This window comes from Thalassophryne amazonica, chromosome 8, assembly GCF_902500255.1.
Source record: "Thalassophryne amazonica chromosome 8, fThaAma1.1, whole genome shotgun sequence".
NCBI lineage: Eukaryota > Metazoa > Chordata > Actinopteri > Batrachoidiformes > Batrachoididae > Thalassophryne > Thalassophryne amazonica.
In genome coordinates this window covers 101,224,713-101,243,843 of record NC_047110.1, presented here as the reverse complement: position 1 = coordinate 101,243,843, position 19,131 = coordinate 101,224,713, and the positions used below count along the sequence as shown (strand labels likewise).

General features: G+C 39.1%; 1 protein-coding gene across 4 annotated transcripts in view; it reads left to right on the top strand.

Annotated features, from left to right (window-relative positions):
* Positions 1–19,131, top strand: part of cbfb (core-binding factor subunit beta) — a 73,773-nt gene that overhangs the window by 52,381 nt on the left and 2,261 nt on the right. For 2 of the 4 annotated variants that reach the window (XM_034177094.1, XM_034177093.1), the window contains exons 4-6: positions 6,262–6,378; positions 10,323–10,418; positions 12,417–12,482. In XM_034177094.1, the coding sequence (XP_034032985.1) occupies positions 6,262–6,378; positions 10,323–10,418; positions 12,417–12,446 (243 nt within the window). In that variant the 3' untranslated portion in view covers positions 12,447–12,482. The remainder of the gene's footprint in view (positions 1–6,261; positions 6,379–10,322; positions 10,419–12,416; positions 12,483–19,131) is intronic. The other 2 variants (XM_034177092.1, XM_034177091.1) reach the window with 1 other exon arrangement.

Genomic DNA, 19,131 nt, shown 5'->3' with positions numbered 1-19,131 from the left:
ACATGAAATTTGGGATTCCACAGGGGTCCGTCTCAGGCCCCCTGCTTTTCTCCCTTTATATAGCACCCCTTGGGCACATATTGTGGTGCTTTGGGATTACCTTTCACTGCTATGCTGATGATACTCAGTTATACATGCTGTCATCTCATCCACATCTTATTATGTTGATGACAACTGCTGGTCATCTCATCCACATAAAATCCTTAGAAAATTGCCATGCATCAGTGAGAAGCTGGATGTCTAGAAACTTTCTCCTTTTAAACTCTGATAAGACTGAAATGATGGTTCTTGGTCCAGTGAGACATCAGCATCAATTTGACCAGTTAACGCTTAGCCTAGGCTCGTGTGTCATACATCACACGGACAAATAGAAGTACCTTGGGGTAATTTGTGATCCTATGTTGTCCTTTGGCCTGCACATTAGAAATAATACTAGGACTGCTTTCTTCCACCTGCGAAATATAGCAAAGATTTGTCCCATCCTGTCTATGGCTGATGTTGAGACCCTGATCCATGTGTTTATCTCTTCTAGATTGGACTACTGCAATGTTCTATTTTCTGGTTTACCGCAGTCTAGCATTAGGGGTCTCCAGTTGGTTCAAAATGCTGCTGCCAGAGTTTTGACACAAAGCAGAAAGTTTGACCACATTACACCCATTTTGGCATCTCTTCACTGTCTTCCTGTCCCTGTATGATCAGATTTTAAGGTTCTGTCTTCCTGTCCCTGTATGATCAGATTTTAAGGTTCTGCTACTTGCCTATAAAATTGTTCACAGACTGGCACCTCCCTACTTAGCTGACCTAATTAAACCTTAAGCCCGGGCTTTGTGTTCTCAGGGTGCAGGACTACTTTGTGTCCCTAGGGTGAATAAAAATTCTGCGGGTCCCAGAGCTTTCTCTTATCGTGCCCCTGTTCTGTGGAATGATCTCTCTGTGCTAATAAAACAGTCAGATTCTGTGGAAGCTTTCAAGTCCAGACTTAAGACGCACTTATTTTCCCTTTCGTATGGCTAGCATACTGGCATAGTATAGCTCTGCACTTTTCATTCTTTTAATTAATCTTATTAGTAACTGGAGCAGGCCACGGCCTCAACTTTACCTAAATTCTGGGAGTTTTAGTGAAGCTCAGGGCTAGTGGCCTGGCGATCACCTTAGTATTTCTTGTTTTTCATTTTGTTGTTTGCTGACAAATTGTATTGTATTTCTTGTCTTTCTGATGCTTGATTCTGTTTTTTCTCTCTGATTAAGCTGCAGCTCCATCCAGAGATGGGTGTGGTATTTGTGCTGAAGACCCTCCTGTCCTGTGCACCAACAGCTTTTCTGTATATTTGTTTTGTTTTGTTTTGCCACAACGTTGTGGGGAGTCTACAAATTCACATTGCTACAACATTGCAACACAACGTCGTTGCAACTTCTGTGCAACGTTGTGGCAACGTCAAATTGTTAGCTGGGATAAGCTCCACTGGAAGTGAGTTTAGAAAATGGAAGATGGATGAGTTCTGATTTTTCAAATTATTAATTCATCACTTTAAAGCATGAAAAATTGAGCCATATTTAGGGGTGAGGGAAATAATTGATTCTTAGATGTGTTACAATGGGGATGTAAAGGCTGCAAGTCATTTTTTGAACCAGCAGTGTAGTTTTAATTTTAGTACATTTGCTGTCCAGCTTCATGACATGTTCTAGCTTTGACTAAACTGAGGGGAAAGGCGTGCAGTGTAAAAAAAAAACAAACAAAAAAAACAGGGAAAAACCAACTGTTTTTAGACTATACGGAACACACAACAGGACAAGAAGCGTCTAACAACAAGTTCTGTGTCTGCCTTACACAGCTTTTTGCTTCAAAATCAAATATACACAAACAGCAGTTATATTATGGAGCATTTGTCTGGGGTGCAAAAGAAAAACTCTGCTTTTATCCTCACCCTCTGTTAGCACAGTCAAGGCTTCATTGAAAGCAGACTCATTCTGTTGTTTCATAAACAGCTAAGAAAGAATCCAAATACATTATTTGCAGAGTATCATAGCTGATCACTTAAAATTGTCTCCACTCATATTTAAGTTTTAATATGCCCTGGGCAGCGCATTGTGGATGAGTGCACATGCATGTAGTTTGTTTCGCTGAACCTAAACTGCAATTAAAATAAAAATCTGCATGCACAAAGTGACAACATATGTCATGTGCCATGATTTCTGCAATTTGGAGTGTCAGCCAATCAGTAATGCCATAAGGTTTCACCATTATCACAACGCGCATTCCTGTTTTAATTATTCTGACATGAGAACAAAGTGCATTAATGCAGATCAGCCAATGTGCATGAGTGTTAATAACCCAAACAAGAGTCAGTCTGAACCCACACTTAAACAGGCAGGTTTAGTAGGTGGGAGTTGGGTTGTACTTTCTGAGCATGTAAAAAAAAAAAAAAAAGGTATTCATGCTGTATCTGGATTGCTGAATGCCATTTCAAACAAATTGCCAAAGAAAATCTTTTATTTTTATTATCTTTTTTTTTTGGTGGTGGGGGGCTTTCTCATGTTTCTGCTGCTGCTCCATTAAATAAAGTTTTTGCTGTTGTTGGTGTTGTTGTGATTATAAAAATATGGTTGTTTTACTTGACTGAGAATGATTTTCATTGGACTGACTCTTTTTCAAATTAGCAGTCCCAATAAAAAATTGTCTTTTGGCAAAACATTTTGCTCTTGGGTGGGATGGTCAGAGTCTTTATGGTCCTGATGCTTCCTGTCTTGCTGTATGTTTGTGAGACTTGGACGCTAACCACTGACGTATGGTGAAGACTAGATGTCTTCGTAGGGCCCTTGAATGCCGATGGAATGATTTTGTGAAAAATGAACTTTGTTTTTCTTTTAGGGAGACTCAGATGTGGAATATCACTTGCTTTGTGAGGGCATGTCCACTATGATTTTTGCCTGTGTGGTGCGTTTATCTGTATGATCCATTATTTGGGTCCCTCAGTGTTGAAGACCCCAGAAGCTGAGAAGTCAAAGGGGAAACAGCCATTACACCTGGCTTTGGCAGATACATAGGTGGTACTTTCAAGAATTGAAGATGAACTGATTGTCTGTCTGGGTAGTTGCCATCCTGGACCAAGATGGATGCAGCAATACGCGGCAACAAAGCATGATCCCAGGCCTTAAGATCTTGTGTTCAGAACACCTTTCTTCTAGTTACTATCGAAAAGGCCGTAAGCATGCCATATCTTGATTCTTATTGCCTGGTGCTCCATTTCATAAAGCTGTTCCACCACTTTGTGGTCAACGAGTGGAGGTACAACTTGGCATTCATCCATATAATTAAAGGGAAGTGGCCTCTGTGTGTTTGTGTATCTGGCACATCAATAGAAATCCAGAAAGAGCTGACTTTCGTCCTTAAGTAATTTTTCATGAGGATTGAAGTTGAGAAATTAGTAATTTTTGAAAACAACAAGCGTGTTTGTCACACTTCCACAATGAGAGCTTGTATTTCAAAATAAAAGCCTTTGAAGTTGCTGCAGACCTGGCAGAATTCATCTGTCTATCTAACGTAAAAGCCAATAAAATTTTCTGTGTCAATACTTGAAAAATATAGCATAACTGTAAACAGATTTTCCCAAAAAGTCAGCTGTCCTCTGGATATAGTACAAATGACCACATCTAGAACCTGTGGCTCCCCACGGGTCAACCTTCTAGTATTCTTTAAACTGATAAGATGCAGTGGAATTGTGTCTGTGGAGCCAATTGTTGAAATCATTTTAAATGGACTGTAAAAAACAGTGACCAAACACTCTTTTACCTTGGAGTGAAACTTCACTTTAGCAAAATTAGTTTTAAAGCAAATATGTATTTTCACTGCAGTTCCTTCTCTTATATTCACAGTGCAGCGGTGTGTGAGAGAGTTCTAATTCTTTGTTTCAGTAAATGGATGTGGGGGTTGACATGGTTCTTTCTCAGAGGAAGTCTGTGGTCGGGCCGTTTCTACATATTTCCCCTCTCACACACACACACACACACACACACGCACGCACATGCGCACGCACGCATGCACACACATTTTCCTTGTCAAGTCAAATGAAGCTTTCTTTTAAAAACACCATCCAGCCCCACAGATGTGGAAGCCATTTCTCCTCTCACACTTTCTAACACACACACACACACACACACACACACACCAGTTCCCTCAAAGAAGCACAAAAACCCCACAGTCTCTCGGGGTGCGGTCTCCCCTGCAAACCCGGTGCAGTGTGGGTAGCTGCGGTAAAAGAGGTCCCTGTGAGAGGCTGCCCGAAAATAGCCTGAGTGAAAATGCAGGAATGTGGAGCGCGCCCTGTCACACAAAAAAATCTAGTCATCTGTGTGACTTTGTTGATGTGTTCCCAGATAGCTGTTTACTCAGATAAAAAGAAGACTTTCTGTGTTGGTCAAACAGACCTTTAAAAACCTTTAAAAACCTCCGCTGACTCTTACTGGTAGAAATAAGAGCGGAGAAAAGATGAAGACTGAGAGAAAGAGATGAGAAAATGAGTGATTCACTCTGCATTTACTGTGCCAGCATTTGTCAAATTACATGAAAGATGAAACGTTTATTTTATGGTCGTTGTTGGGGTGCTGTAGGGGGTACGAGATTTGCTTCATGGCACAAAGATCCTGGGTTTGAATGTCTTTACATATGTTTGCATGGATGGGCTTTTCACAGGGAAGTAAATGGAAACAGGCAATGCTCATCAAACGCATATAATAAGTCAGTATTGAAGTAGGAACAGACTAATCTGCTCTTTGGGTCCCTGTTGCAAGATCCTTGCATTATTGTGTTTAAAAAAAACAAACAAAAGAAGAACACTCCCGTGGGTGTTGTTTCAGCAGTTATTTGTGCAGACCGTTGTTCAACAGGTATAGTGGGTTTCCCACCAACTGAAGGGTGATGGGTTTGCACCTTGTTTCCTCCTGTCTGCATGTTGCTCCATCCTTGGTATGAAGTTAGTCTGTATTTGGAGCTACCCATCTTGAAACCACATGAAGGTGGAGATTAGTGTCCTCACGTGGAACGTGGTATTAAAAGTGCATGCTCCTCCAAATGGCAGTGTTGGCAAATAATGATAGATTAGATTACATTACATAGAACTTTTATTAATCCCTTGGGAAGAATCGCTCAGGGAAATTGAGTTTCCAGCAGCATTGTATAGCAGCACACAGGGTAAGAAGCACACAGAATATAAAAAATGAAAGTTAAAAAAAAGAAAAGAATATATAAATACCAGGCATACTAATTGCTACTGGTTTACTGGGTACTGTTCCTCTCCTTCCTGTCCTGTCTTCCTGTTACTCCTCCTCCCCCCAAGTGAGGAGTTGTACAGTCTGATGGCTTGAGGGACAAAGGCGTTTAGTCTTTTGGTCCTGCAATTGGGAAGTCACTTCAATCAACATGAGTTTAATGGTTTCCAAACTTTTTTTTTTTTACTTTTTTAATGTGTCCAGTTATTTTTTCAGTATAGTGCAACACAATTCATTCTTTTTTAGAATGTTGCATTATTATGTGCATTTAAGTTGATTGAAGACAGAGTAACAGCTGACATTTTACTGAAACAAAATATATTATGACAGTAAGGTTTGGACATGCTGGAGGGATTACATCTCCCAGCTGATTTGAGAACACATTGGAATTCTCCAGGAAGATTTAGAGGACTTTAAGCTTGAGGAGTGTGGCATGAGCTGCTTGGTCTGCTGCCACCATGACCTGGACCTGGATAAGCACAGAAAATGAATGAATGAATGGAAAATCAGTTTTGAGCTAACTAAAGTTTTAATAGCTTATTTTTTGAGTACATACAAAAAAAAAAAAAAAACTGAGGTAATTTGTTAAATCAGTTTATTTGGGTTTATAGTGCATGGACACCTTATGAATCACCTTTGACTTTTGAGAGACAGGAGATGTTTCCATCACACTCACATAAACAGAGTTTAAGTTGATTTCATGATTTTTTTTTTTTTTTTTACTTTTTAACCTGCTGATATTGTCCTGCATTATCATGAGAAGCAGCGAATGGATGAAAAAGCAGCAAAGTCTGTTTGTGGTTTGTTGATCATTCTAAATAGCTCAGGTGTCAGATGTCTTAAACCTGCCCAGGAGACGAAACAAAAGTCATGCAGCACAGAGGGCAAACAGAAATGCAATCCAGTTCTGTGGTAAAGTTACGTTTGGAATGAAAAAAAGCTGTGCTTGCATTAATGTGTGTGTGTGTGTGTGTGTTTGTGCGTGTGTGCTTCCAGGTCTATTTAAAGGCTCCTATGATCTTGAATGGAGTTTGCGTGATCTGGAAAGGTTGGATCGACCTACAGAGGCTGGACGGGATGGGTTACCTGGAGTATGACGATGAGAGGGCGCAGGTAACATGCCACAAGGACTGTATGCTCTCTGAGTCATATGTATGCACAAAGATCAAATACTTCTACCCAATGGAGTTGTACTTCTCTGCCTGTTTTTGTGCTGATCAAAGGAAAGAATTCACTCTGACATTTTTGGAATCTGAAGCCGGTCACCCGTTGCATGTTGCATCCATGCTCTGTCTAGGGGTGTGTAATATGTATATATATATGTGTGTATATATATATATATATCATTCACAATAATATGGTGATTGTTGTTTCTAAATATGCACAGTCTGACGAGAGAGAGAACTGTCCCTTTCTGAACAATTTATTTTAAATATCTCTCTGCAGTTAATTGTTGTATTAAAGGACACCCAAAGAAGTCAGTACTCCAGTATTTCCGTTGAGTGAACCGTTAGTATTACTTCATTGACATGTTAACACTAATTAGCAGCTTGATGACATTAGCTTCACTGATGGCGATGCCAAGTCTCATATCCACATCAATGTTTTTGCTCAATCATGCACAGTAAATTTTGAAGAGTGAATACTCACTGCCGGGATAACATTTGGTCCCAGTCCAAATAGAGTTTTTAATTTTTATATATATATATATATATAATCTCCCACTTAGAAATCATGGACGGGTCTGAAATTTTCATCTTACGTGCATGTCCACTGTGAGAGACATAATCTAAAAAAAAAAAAAAATTCTGGAAATCATAATGTATGATTTTTTTTAAATAATTTATTTGTATGTTACTGCTGCAAATAAGTATTTGAACACCTGTGAAAATCAATGTTAATATTTGGTACAGTAGCCTTTGTTTGCAGTTACAGAGGTCAAACGTTTCCTGTAGGTTTTCACCAGGTTTTCACACACTGCAGCAAGGATTATGGTCCACTCCTCCATACAGATCTTCTCCAAATCTTTCAGGTTTGGAGTTTCAGCTCCCTCCAAAGATTTTCTATTGAGTTCAGGTCTGGAGACTGGCCAGGCCACTCCAGGACCTTGAAATGCTTCTTACGGAGCTCCTCCTTAGTTGCCCTGGCTGTGTTTTTGGGGTCATTGTCATGCTGGAAGACCCAGCCATGACCCATCTTCAATGCTCTTACTGAGGGAAGGAGGTTGTTTGCCAAAATCTCGCAATACATGACCCCATCCATCCTCCCTTCAGTACTGTGCAGTCATTCTGTCCCCTTTGCAGAAGAGCACCCCCAGAGTATGATGTTTCCACTCCCATGCTTCACGGTTGGGATGGTTTTCTTGGGGTTGTTCTCATCCTCTAAACATGGTAAGTGGAGTTGATTCCAAAAAGCTCTATTTTGGTCTCATATGACCACATGACCTTCTCCCATGCCTCCTTTGGATCATCCAGATGGTCACTGGTGAACTTCAAACGGGCCTGGACATGTGCTGGCTTGAGCAGGGGGACCTTGCTGCCCTGCAGGATTTTAAACCATGACAGCATCATGTGTTGCTAATGTAATCTTTGTGACTGTGGTCCCAGCTCTCTTCAGATCATTGACCAGGTCCTCCTGTGTAGTTCTGAGCTTTCTCAGAATAATCCTTACCCCACAAAGTGAGATCTTGCATGGAATCCCAGACCGAGGGAAATTGACAGTCATCTTGTGTTTCTTCCACTTTCTAATAAATAATCATAACAGTGTTGTCTTCTACCAAGCTGCTTGCCTGTTGTCCTGTAGTCCATCCCAGCCTTCTGCAGGTCTACAGTTTTGTCCCTGGTGTCCTTAGACAGCTCTTTGGTCTTGGCTATGGTGGACAGGTTGGAGTGTGATTGAGTGTGTGAACAGGTGTCTTTTATACACGTAACAAGTTCAAACAGGTGCAATTAATACAGGTAAAGAGTGCAGAATAAGAGGGCTTCTGAAAGAAAAATTAACAGGTCTGTGAGAGCCAGAATTCTTTGCTGGTTGATAGGTGTTCATATACTTATTTGCAGCAGTAACATACAAATAAATTATTAAAAAATCATACATAGCTCAGACATGGGGAAGAGATTTAGAGATTGACCTAACCGAAGAAAACTGGGGCATTATTTGGAATGCAGCCACACAAATTACTGTTTGTAATCGTTCTTGGGCTCTTCAGTTAAAAGTGTTGCATAGATCACACATGGCCCCGAACAGGCTGTCCAAATTCAAAACAAACTCCTCTTCACTATGTCCAAAAGGTGCATTGCAAGAAGGAACTCTCACACACTGTTTCTGGTCATGCCCTAGAATCCTGAAATATTGGAAAGATATTAATACTGAAATTCAAAAGATTATTAAAATTAATTTGGAACTTGATCCTTTATCTCTTCTCCTTGGTCTACCTAATAAATGCATCAAAAATAAACACAACAGTAAATTGTATAATATTTTAACTTATTGCGCCAGGAAAAATATTCTCCTTCAATGGATATCTCCACAGCTTCCCACTATTTCTGGGTGGAAAAAGTTAATTCTGGAGCGTATTCCACTTGTTTTTCTGACAGCTTTGAGCCATGCCAAGACTGACACATTTTATCTCATATGGAAACCCCTTTTAGATTATTTTGAGGGAAATGTCTCTTCTATTTTGTCCCGCGCTCTTGTCTAATGTTTTATGTATTGATGGGTTTGAGATGCCATCTCAACATCCCATGGGCCAGTGCTGTGCTGTTTGGTACCGATGATGTTGCTGTTTGCATATGGCTATATGTGCAGTTGTTGGTGTGTTGCTGAGCAGATGTGTGTTTTGTTTTGTGTTGAATTTGTTGTATTAAGAGAAAATTGAATAAACATAAAAAAAACAAAAAAACAAAATCATACATTGTGATTTCTGGAATTTTTTTTTTTTTTTTTTTTGAAGACGGTAGAGCTGATTTCACTTTATAATAGAATGTATTTTACTCTGTTTATACTGGGACCAAATGTTATCCCGGCAGAGTATATTTTACTCTGCAAAATTTACTGTGTGTCTTTTACGCCTTAGTTTGGGGGGTGGGGGGAGCGTGGGCATCACCAGACCCCTTTTACTTGGGCACATGCCCAGTATTGATCTGCTGCGGTTCCCATTAAACTCTTGTATTCAAGTTTTAACAACAACCTAACAACCTAATTTATTTAACAGCCTAATTTATTTAACAACATTAATTTAACAACCATATTTATTTGACAGTGGATTAATTTAGATTGACAAGAACAGAAGAATGGATACTTATTTCATCCAAAGTGTAAAATCATTGTACTTTAACCCAACATACAAGCTATGTGTGCACATTTTACTGTCTGTGCACATCAGTGTGCATGTATACTTGATATACAGTGTTGCCACATCCACCATTTTCCTGTGAAATTGGGCTCCTTTTGAAGTGTTTTTGTGGGTTGAGCAGACCTATTTTCTTTTCAAATTATGCAACATTTACCTATTGGCTCTACGTGGCAGGCGATTAAATGAATGTTCCATTGTTCTCAAAGAGAAAATGATGTGCAATTCCTCCACTGTGAGCATTGCAGACTTTTTTCCACATGTGGCAAATACATGGGCACATTTTAAAGATCTGGAAAGACCAGATAAGCAGCGAGAGATGAATAATGAGTAAACATGAATAATTTGTGACATGACAGAACCAAAACATCCTGTTTAATACAATGTGCAAATGCTAAAACTCTTTATCTTTTAATGAAGTAAATTATGTAATGATTTAAGTGCAGCTAATGACCCCAAAGCAGTGAAAACACAGTTCTTTAATCAAAATTCCAGGCCAAGATCAAATTCAGGAAATCAGTCCACAATGCAAGAGTATCCATGAGGAACAAAACACAATCCAGGATGGGAAAAGAACGGGCAGATTGTTTGCGGCACTAAGATGCTCTTGTGATTAGATCAGCAATGTCAAGCATATAGGAGACATCAAGCAAGAGACTTGAGGAGCACGTTCTAACTCTGTCTGTGTTCTTATGTCTTTGTGCAGCACGAGGAGGCTTTGGCCCAGGCAGCATTTGAAGATGCTCGGCGCAGAACCAGAGAATTTGATGACAGAGACAGATCGCACAGGGAGGACCTAGAGGTGAGAGGGCCCGCCACTGTTGTCACCTCTTAATATGTTGTTTGTGTTTATGGATAAAAGGTCTTCCTGCATTATTTAGGACCAACTGTCACGGGACAAGTTTGTCTTCCTCTTTTAACCTGCACTAGTCTGGAACACATTTGTAGAGTGTAATTTCAGACCAGGATTCTGAAACTTGGGTGGTAAATGTTTTAATACTTCTTAAAACTCAACTACAGTATAAAGACTAAAGCCAATCTGCAACAGCTTTAAGTCGAGCTTTAAATCTACTGTGAATCTGATTGCAACCAGCAGGACATTTTTTTTTCTAAGCGTTGCTGTTTGTTTATTTTTTGTTTTCTTTTTTAAGTGAAATGCCAATCACTTAAAACAATTTGCATACAGTTTGAAATACCATATAAAAATAAAAACGATGTACCACCATGTTTGCATCCTATGCTTGTCCTTTTAGGATGAATGTCTCAAACTGGCACACTGTATTGTTCCAAATGTAAGACGACTCTGACTATAAAACAACCCACCCCCACTTTTGATGCATAGCTTTGGATAAAAATTTTATGAAAACTGATTTTTTTTTTTTTTTTTTTTAAATGAAGAGATGCTTTAATTTGTAAATCATGCTTATGGAAGGGCAGTCCCTCGTTTATTTTTTCACCTATATACTGACACACTGATCCTTTTGAAAACCACAGTAAGCTTTTCTCTGACTGTTACCATTTTTAAGTCTTTGTGGTTTCGCCATCGTCTGACATTAGACTCACACCTTATTTCTTGGCTGCTTGAAGGTTGTTTGATCTCTCTGCTAGATTTATCAACATGAGTTTAACAACTGCATCATACCTTCCACTCAGTTGCTGGTTAATTTACCTTCTTCCCATCTTGCACCACTGTAAGCTTGTTGGAGTGGTGGGTCACTTCAGTCCTGGGAAGCATACTTGATTCACAGGATTTAGTTCCACCTACTGCTGTGGAGGTATTAGACTTGTAAAAATCTATACCCTGAATATACTTTGCCATTTTTTTCCACATGTATTTCCAAGAAAAGAAATACCATCTTATATTTGGAACAATGCCAAATATAGCCCACTGTTAAACTGTACAAAAAGCCATTCTCTTCCCCTGTTACATTTTAACTTCAGAAATGTATGAAACTGATCAAAATTTACCGTATTAGTACATTATTGCACTGTAACATTAAATAACCTTGGAACATCCCAAGGTATTTTGTCTTTTAATTTGTAGAGAACGCATGGGAGGTAGCAGCTCATTTACATTTAAAGCAACAGGTGCTAAAAAGGATAGTTTCTTGGAGAGCATCCTTTTTTAATGCATCACCAATATATTTGCATTTGCTACAAACTTTTAATACTTGTTCTTAAGACGCCTACTGACCCACATTAGTTTGTTGAAAACTTTTGATATGACACCCATTTAAATTTTATTATGAAGTTTGGCATCATATTTTTTTATTATTATTTTCAAAAATGTTTTTTGTTCAAAACTCCACGGAATAGAGATTAAATCAAACAAACTATTATTTTATTGGTAAAGCCTGTGATTTTATTTACTATGCATGGGTGCCTTGGGTGTTGTGTGTGGTTGTGTGCTTTTACTTTTTATGCTTACTCAAATAGAATTTCTGCAGTTTTGAACCATATGTTTAGTGCATGATCAGTTTGATGATACATCTCATTTTATTAACTGAATTGATATTATTGAATGACTGAGTTTTTTTCAGGTGTCCCAAAAGCCTTTGAAGGGAAAGCTGTTTGTTATTCAGTCTTTGCAAGGTCAAAATTTTCACTATCCAAGTTTAATTATCAACTATATAATACAAATACACTATCAGTTGTCTGCAAATCCATTCTTGATTGACCATCACAAAGAATTGTATTATCTTAAGACAAACTCACTTTCCCATTAAGGCTTTAGGGAGATCAGTAGCTTCCTTCCTAAGATGACACCCTACAAATGAACCCCAAATTGTTTATTTTTTAGGACCCTGTGGTTTCTAAAATCTGGGACTGATGACACACAGACAGACAGCCAGCAGAAAAGAACAGGGTCTGTGTCCTTCACTTCTCACATCTATCACACTGTCATGCACTAAACCACTCTGTGAGTGTGCGTGCCCTCATGTGTAACATGTGCACGTGTTCCTGTGTGTTTTTCCTATTTTCTCTGCGACGTCTGTGAGTGTTTTTAATTCCTGTGTGTTGTGTTGTGTTTATGAATGTGCATGTACCCTTAATGAATCTTATGATTACACTGTCTGCTTATGTTGACATGGTGTGAGAGAGAAAAACAAGATGTGACTGTTTCATAACTTGTCTCCCACACACACACACACTCTGACCTGTCGCGGCTTTGCAGCACATGATCCTGCAGAATTAATAATGTTGCAAAGCACCACATGAACAGGACAGAGAGGTGGAAAGATGAAAGACAGCAAGAAAAAGAAAAAAAGAGGCATTAAAGGCTGACTTTCATCTGGGTGATCTCATGTTTCTTCCCTGAGGTTTCGAGTGAGAGAGAAACTCCTGTGTCTTGCTGAATCAATATGTGTGCTCACAGTAAAAATGCATCAGATATGGCACTGAAAATAATTTACTGTAAACTGGTGATTTAAACTCTTGCATGACTGCAGTCCTGTAATAGCAAAATTAATAAAAAATGTGGATTATTTGATGGCCTGTAGATTAAGAAGTAAATGTAACAAGTAAGATCTGCTCTTTCAGAGTTTGTTTTTATTTTCAAATTTCTCAAATCCTTTGAAGTACATGGGTAGGGGTCAATTTATTTGGATTTATATTCATTATTAGTAGTAGTATTAGTATTCACAAATGTAACTTATGCTTGCCAGGCGAAATTGTGTCCTTCCTGTAAAATGTTATATCTTAAAATTGAAGAACCATAAAATTCTCCAAATCAAATTTTTTATACATTAATACTGGGAGATCAAAGCTCTGCGTGCCAAAAAGCCATGCATTTCTGACATTTATAAATTCCTTTTGTTTTGTTGTTTTTTCTTTTACTGAATTTTGGGTTTCACAAGTAGAATATGTACCAGAAGCTCTGAAATCATTTGCTTGGTGGCGACAAAAGCTGCTTAAATGTGCAGCAAGGTATTGACTGTTTATTCACTTAAGAAGTTAAATTTAGCAAAAATAAGATGAACTGACAGTGAAAAATCAATGCACAGTCGTGTCTCTTGCCCTTCTGTGGAACTTATTTTTTTATTATTATTAATATGTATATGTCGCGGACATGACGAGCGAAGCTCTTCAGCATCTCACCATGTCATTTAGGTCCTTCAGACTTTTTTATGAGTAAATGCTTCGGTGGAGCATGAGCATGGCTAAAACTTTTCAGCTGCCCCCCAGACCCCCCGCCTTTTATTTTATTTTATTTTTTTATTTTTTTGCCTTTCAACTTTTGGGGGAGCTCCGCCACCATACCCCCCACCTTTTTAAGCATTTTTCTTTTGTTGCCTACAATATGGCCAAATTATCATATTGCAATATTTGTCATATCAGTATGATATAAGATATGACTATGATTTCACACAAACTGCAGACAGATAATGGACAAAAATAATAATACATACATTAAATTAAAATCACAGAACAAAGTAACAGAGAGTGAGCCTTTTTTTTCTGTGACCTGATGAGGTCCACAGACAAAGGCTGTGTGCCCTCTGCGACATGTAGCTGTTCAGATATCTGTGCTCACAAGTCACAGCTGGGGAGCACCTGTACTGGCTTGTAGGATATGACCTGGCATGTCTTTACCGTGAGGCGCGGACGTTGGCATATTCTCCTCACGTGGAAATAAATTAAAAGATATCACTTCAGGTGACCGCCGCATCAGCACATCGCAATGCTGGTGCAGAAAATCACTGCATGTCACTGTGGGATTTCCCTACATTGTAATAATTAAAACACATATCACATTTACAACGCGGTCACCAGTGGATCACTGCGTGCTGGACACATGCCGGCTGATGCGTTCGTGACACCGTAGCCGACTCCTCATGAGGCGGGAGCCCCGCTGATGTCTTCATGAGACGAGCACATCAGGTAATTCATGTAACATAAAAGGTGAACATTAATCCACGTCATTTCGTTACTTCCTGGTGTACGTCTGGGCGAAGTCTAAGTCTGTGCTTTATAGCAGGAATTAAGTATTATAAATTGTGATGTTTTTTAATATTTTGCTCCGCTGCTGTGTGCGCGACTTTCCACGTGCTCGCACTGTGTTCGTGCACGCGACCACAAGCATGCACAATAACCATCATCGCGGTATCATGCACGCCTGTCTGACCATGCGTCCCTCCTGACAGCAGGTGAAATGTTTCGCGGTTCCCCATTTTGTTTTTGGTTTGTGGATTTTCTTCTCTGGTCCCCTGCTGGAGCTATTGCCCCTGCGACCTGATCCCGAATAAGTGGTCAAAGATTTATGTATATATGTTTATTGTTGACGACAAAAGACAAAAATAAATGTTTTGCATGAAATAAAAACTGAAATAACATCTCTCTCCATTTTCGTCATGCTGTTATGCTTTGATTTCCAAAATGTGTCACATTCAGCAGAGTTTGTCCTCACGCAAAATCATCAAGGCTGGACGCAACATGTAAACTGTATCCGCAAATTCAAAATGCTCAAAAAATCGTTTTGTAAAGTAATATCTCCGTTTTGTTTGATTCTTCTGCTGTCAGCTTCTCCATCGCCTTCCTGCAGGAGGCGTCATCCTGCTGTGTGTTTGAGCCTAGATCTGTAAAGGCCACTAGAGCGGACACGAGCATCCACAAAGATAATAATATTTTTCCTACAAACTAGGAACCTAAAAGCCAAAACGTTTGTATTTAATAACTGCACATTTAAGAAGAAAACTAAATTACATTACAAATTACATTACATGTCTGCGGATTAGTCAAAAAATAAATAAATAATAAATATGCTGCAGAGTAAATCCATCTGACATCAATGACAAACATTTAATGGAAAAAAAAGTCTTTCTGTCTTTCTGAGCCTCAGATTATAGATGCTGTGTGTAGATTTTTGAACACAGCAGCAAACGCTACATCCATCCAATATCAGTTTGCTTTTACCATTATTTATGACTAATCAGAATCAGAATAGCCTTTATTCACCAAGTATCCACAAGAATGCAAGGAATTTGAGTTCGGTTTAAGCTGCACTCTCTCTGTACGACATGTATGAATATACGCTAAACACCGAATAATTCACAGTAAAAATGTGCAAATAAAGTGTGCAGGTAAAATAAAATGAGCGATAAGAGAAAAAAATGTGTGAAACAGACAAACAGAATGAAGTTGTACATGAAGTATATGAATTAGTGAGTTTTTTGGCAGGTTAAATGAACTAATTAACTAATATATGAGATGACATGAAATATAACAAAATACTGAAATATGAAGTGTGAATCACATTTAAATTAAATTGGCTGAAGTTATGGCTCTTACAATGGACAAAAAATGACATTACAAATTCAGTTATTTTATTTTAGTTTCCTTTGCTTTAACAAATTTCCAGCCAATTCTGAAAAGTGCAAATAGAACAACCAAATCCAGAAAATGTTTCTTTTCAAAAAACCTGCGCCCCTACAGCGCGGTGGATTTACAAGAAAACCAAATGTCTAATTGTATCTGGTGGGCAGCCTTGTGGATTTAAAATACTGGGGAAAACACAACAAGCCTTCAATAATTCAATAAGTGTATTTTGTCAGGTCATGATAACATTCATTATTTCAGACGCATGAAACACCACATTGACTGAAATGGTAATCAGAAATAATCTGTTTTATCAAAAAGACTAAAATGTCTCAACTGAAATGAGACTAAAATACATTCAGCTCTCGTTTGACTAAAACTAGGCTAAAATGAACAGACTTTGTCGACTTAAACATGACTAAATAAAAATGGTACGTGAACGACTAAATATGACTAAATTTAAAATGACATTTGACAAAAGACTGACTTAAGACTAAAGTAAAACAAAAAACAGGTGACAAAATGAACACTGTTCAGAGGTCTGATTTCTGTTTAATGTGGGCGGATGTAGATGAAGTTAGTTTGCAAAGCTATTTTCAACTGACATTACCCACCATAAAGTGAAGTTTCAGTTGAGGATAATGAGGAAAAGTCGATGTGTGAGCTTGCAGATTATTTCTGTGCTGTAGTTTGGATGTGACTGATGAACTTTGCTGAAGATCTGCACACATCAAACCGCTGCATTTCTGTGGTCTGAACTCTGAAATGCTCTCTCCGTTTGTCAGCTGGCGATTAGAGTTTGTCTCCGCCTCATCCACATGCGATTAAAAAGACACGGTTACTCAAAGATTGTTTGTGTCCAGCAGAACAAGCACAAGTCACTAAGTGAATAGAATTTCTTTGAAGGCACCAGTACGTCAAAAATGTAGGCCGAAGAGAAGCAAGAATCAGCCGATGACACGCACATGCAATATTATTGTTTTTATACCATTCTGCATAACATAGCATTTGAGCGCTTATTTGCAAAACATATTTTTTTGTTATTCCCCACTGGAAATCAATAATGGATGAATGTACAGAGAAGAAGTGCAGCACAGTGGTAGAGTACAAGATTTACAGGCCAAGAGTAAGCGCAACTGAGATGGGAAATAAAAAAGTGGAATGAGAGAGACAGTTGATGATTTACTGCTTGAATATTAGTTTGCCACCAGAACACAATGTTTGGAAAAAATATTATTTGAATTAGCCATGAAACAGTTGCCCAGCTAACATGGAACATACTGGCAACTGCTGCTTGGAGGTCACAGTTTAGTTGCACCATAAAACAAATATTGTGTCCACATTCTGGCAACTTTCCCCTGCAGCTTTCAGTGTTTAGAGACCGACCGATATATTGGGAAGCTGATATCAGCTGATATGAACCTTTCCAAACATATCAGCATTAACATTATTTTAACAGATATATAATGCAGAAAACTTTTCTGTAGGAGATGGTGTCATTAGGTAATTCGTCCGATGCCATTGTTTACAATTCTATCAAGCATGGCTGGGACCCCATCATCCCTTGGCAACGTTAGCTACAAGAGACAGTGGCAAAGCGACCAGCTGCCATTCAGTTTCATTCAGAGTGGGTGTTATACAGAGCCAAGAGACAATTGGTTCCTGTGCCTCCAGCTAGATTTGGCCAGAATAGACAAGACGTTTATTTTATGGACATGCTGAGCAACACAACACAGCAACCACAAAAGCTCATGTTTAAACGGTAAAACATCAAGCCTCGATTAGATTTCTTTGTGATACTGGTTTGATAATGAAATGTTAGGAATCATTGCCATCTTTACATATATATAGGTAGATGTCCACCGGGTGGAGATATTGTTCCATTTCAATAACTTTGAGTACAGGCTGCTGTGGGACACAATGAAACCTTGTGTACAGACTGCTGTAAAAGTCAGACCAGCAGCACAGAAAATATTACTTCCTTGGCAGAGGTTATTTGATGTTTTGATGTTGTCACAATGACATCATGAAAAGACGTTATAATTGTCTGAAAAACACATTTATCCATTCATCCAGGATATCACCAAACAAGTGAAGCTAAAGAGGCAATCCAGAGCTTCTATCAGTTAATAATTGTTGTTAAAACGCCATGAAATGACAAAAGTTTGAATATTTCACCTTGGAGGTTCCATTGTTCCATGTTGGTGGGGTAGATTTAATGACATGAAGGCGAGTGAGAGGTGTTTTCTGATGGAAGCAGGTCTGTAGTTATGTTTTCTCATCCAAAACTAGTGATATTCATTCATTCAAGGTCAGTAGGTAGCTGTCATAATGAATGATGAAAGCGAAATAGATTGAGGAAAAAGGTGCCTTTTTAATCAAACGTGCACACACGAACACACAGACAATCACCGCGTTAAGCGCTTAGCAGAAGGAGATTTGGTGGTGAATGATGAGCCGGCACTGAAAGCATTAATATATCATTAGTATCGATTGCCATCAGACCCCCAGCTCTGACTAGCACACACACATTGCCAGGCACTCACATACTGTACGGGCGCTTATGTGCACAAACTCACAGATGCAACAAAATCAGGCCGTCACCACACACACACACACACACACTTGTCCAGTATTGAGTTGTGGTTAAGAAGCCTATAGTGGCCCAGCAGGCTTCCATCTGTGCATCGATCAATACAGAGAGCTGTCCGGCCCTGATTATTAGCAAAGACCACTCCCTTCTCCAAGACAAGCACACGACACAGGGTGAGTGCAGGAGTATTTTGGAACTTTTGTGCTGATGATGTTCAAAATCCTGAGTGTCAAAGTATCCTTGAGCAAGTCACTGAACCACAAACTGCTCAACTTTAGAGCATTTTGCCTCCCTCACACAAATGTGAGCAAGATTAGAGGAAGACGTTTTAAGTCAAGTCTGGGAGCGTGCACTGGTGCCTTGCATCGCCATATCCACCACACCATGGAACCACCCTGAGTCCCTGAGTTCAGTTCAGTGTGTTAAGGAGTTGGGCTACCAGTGTGGAGCACTGGGTTCCATTTCCAGTCATGCTTCAGTCCACCCAGCTGTTATTGGGTACTTTCTGTTGAAGAAACCTCCACCCTCTTCGTGCCTGCATCAGTGAATCTAAGTGTTTTCTTAAGCTTAGAACGGGCCCTTCAAATCCACATGGGAGCCCCCACTA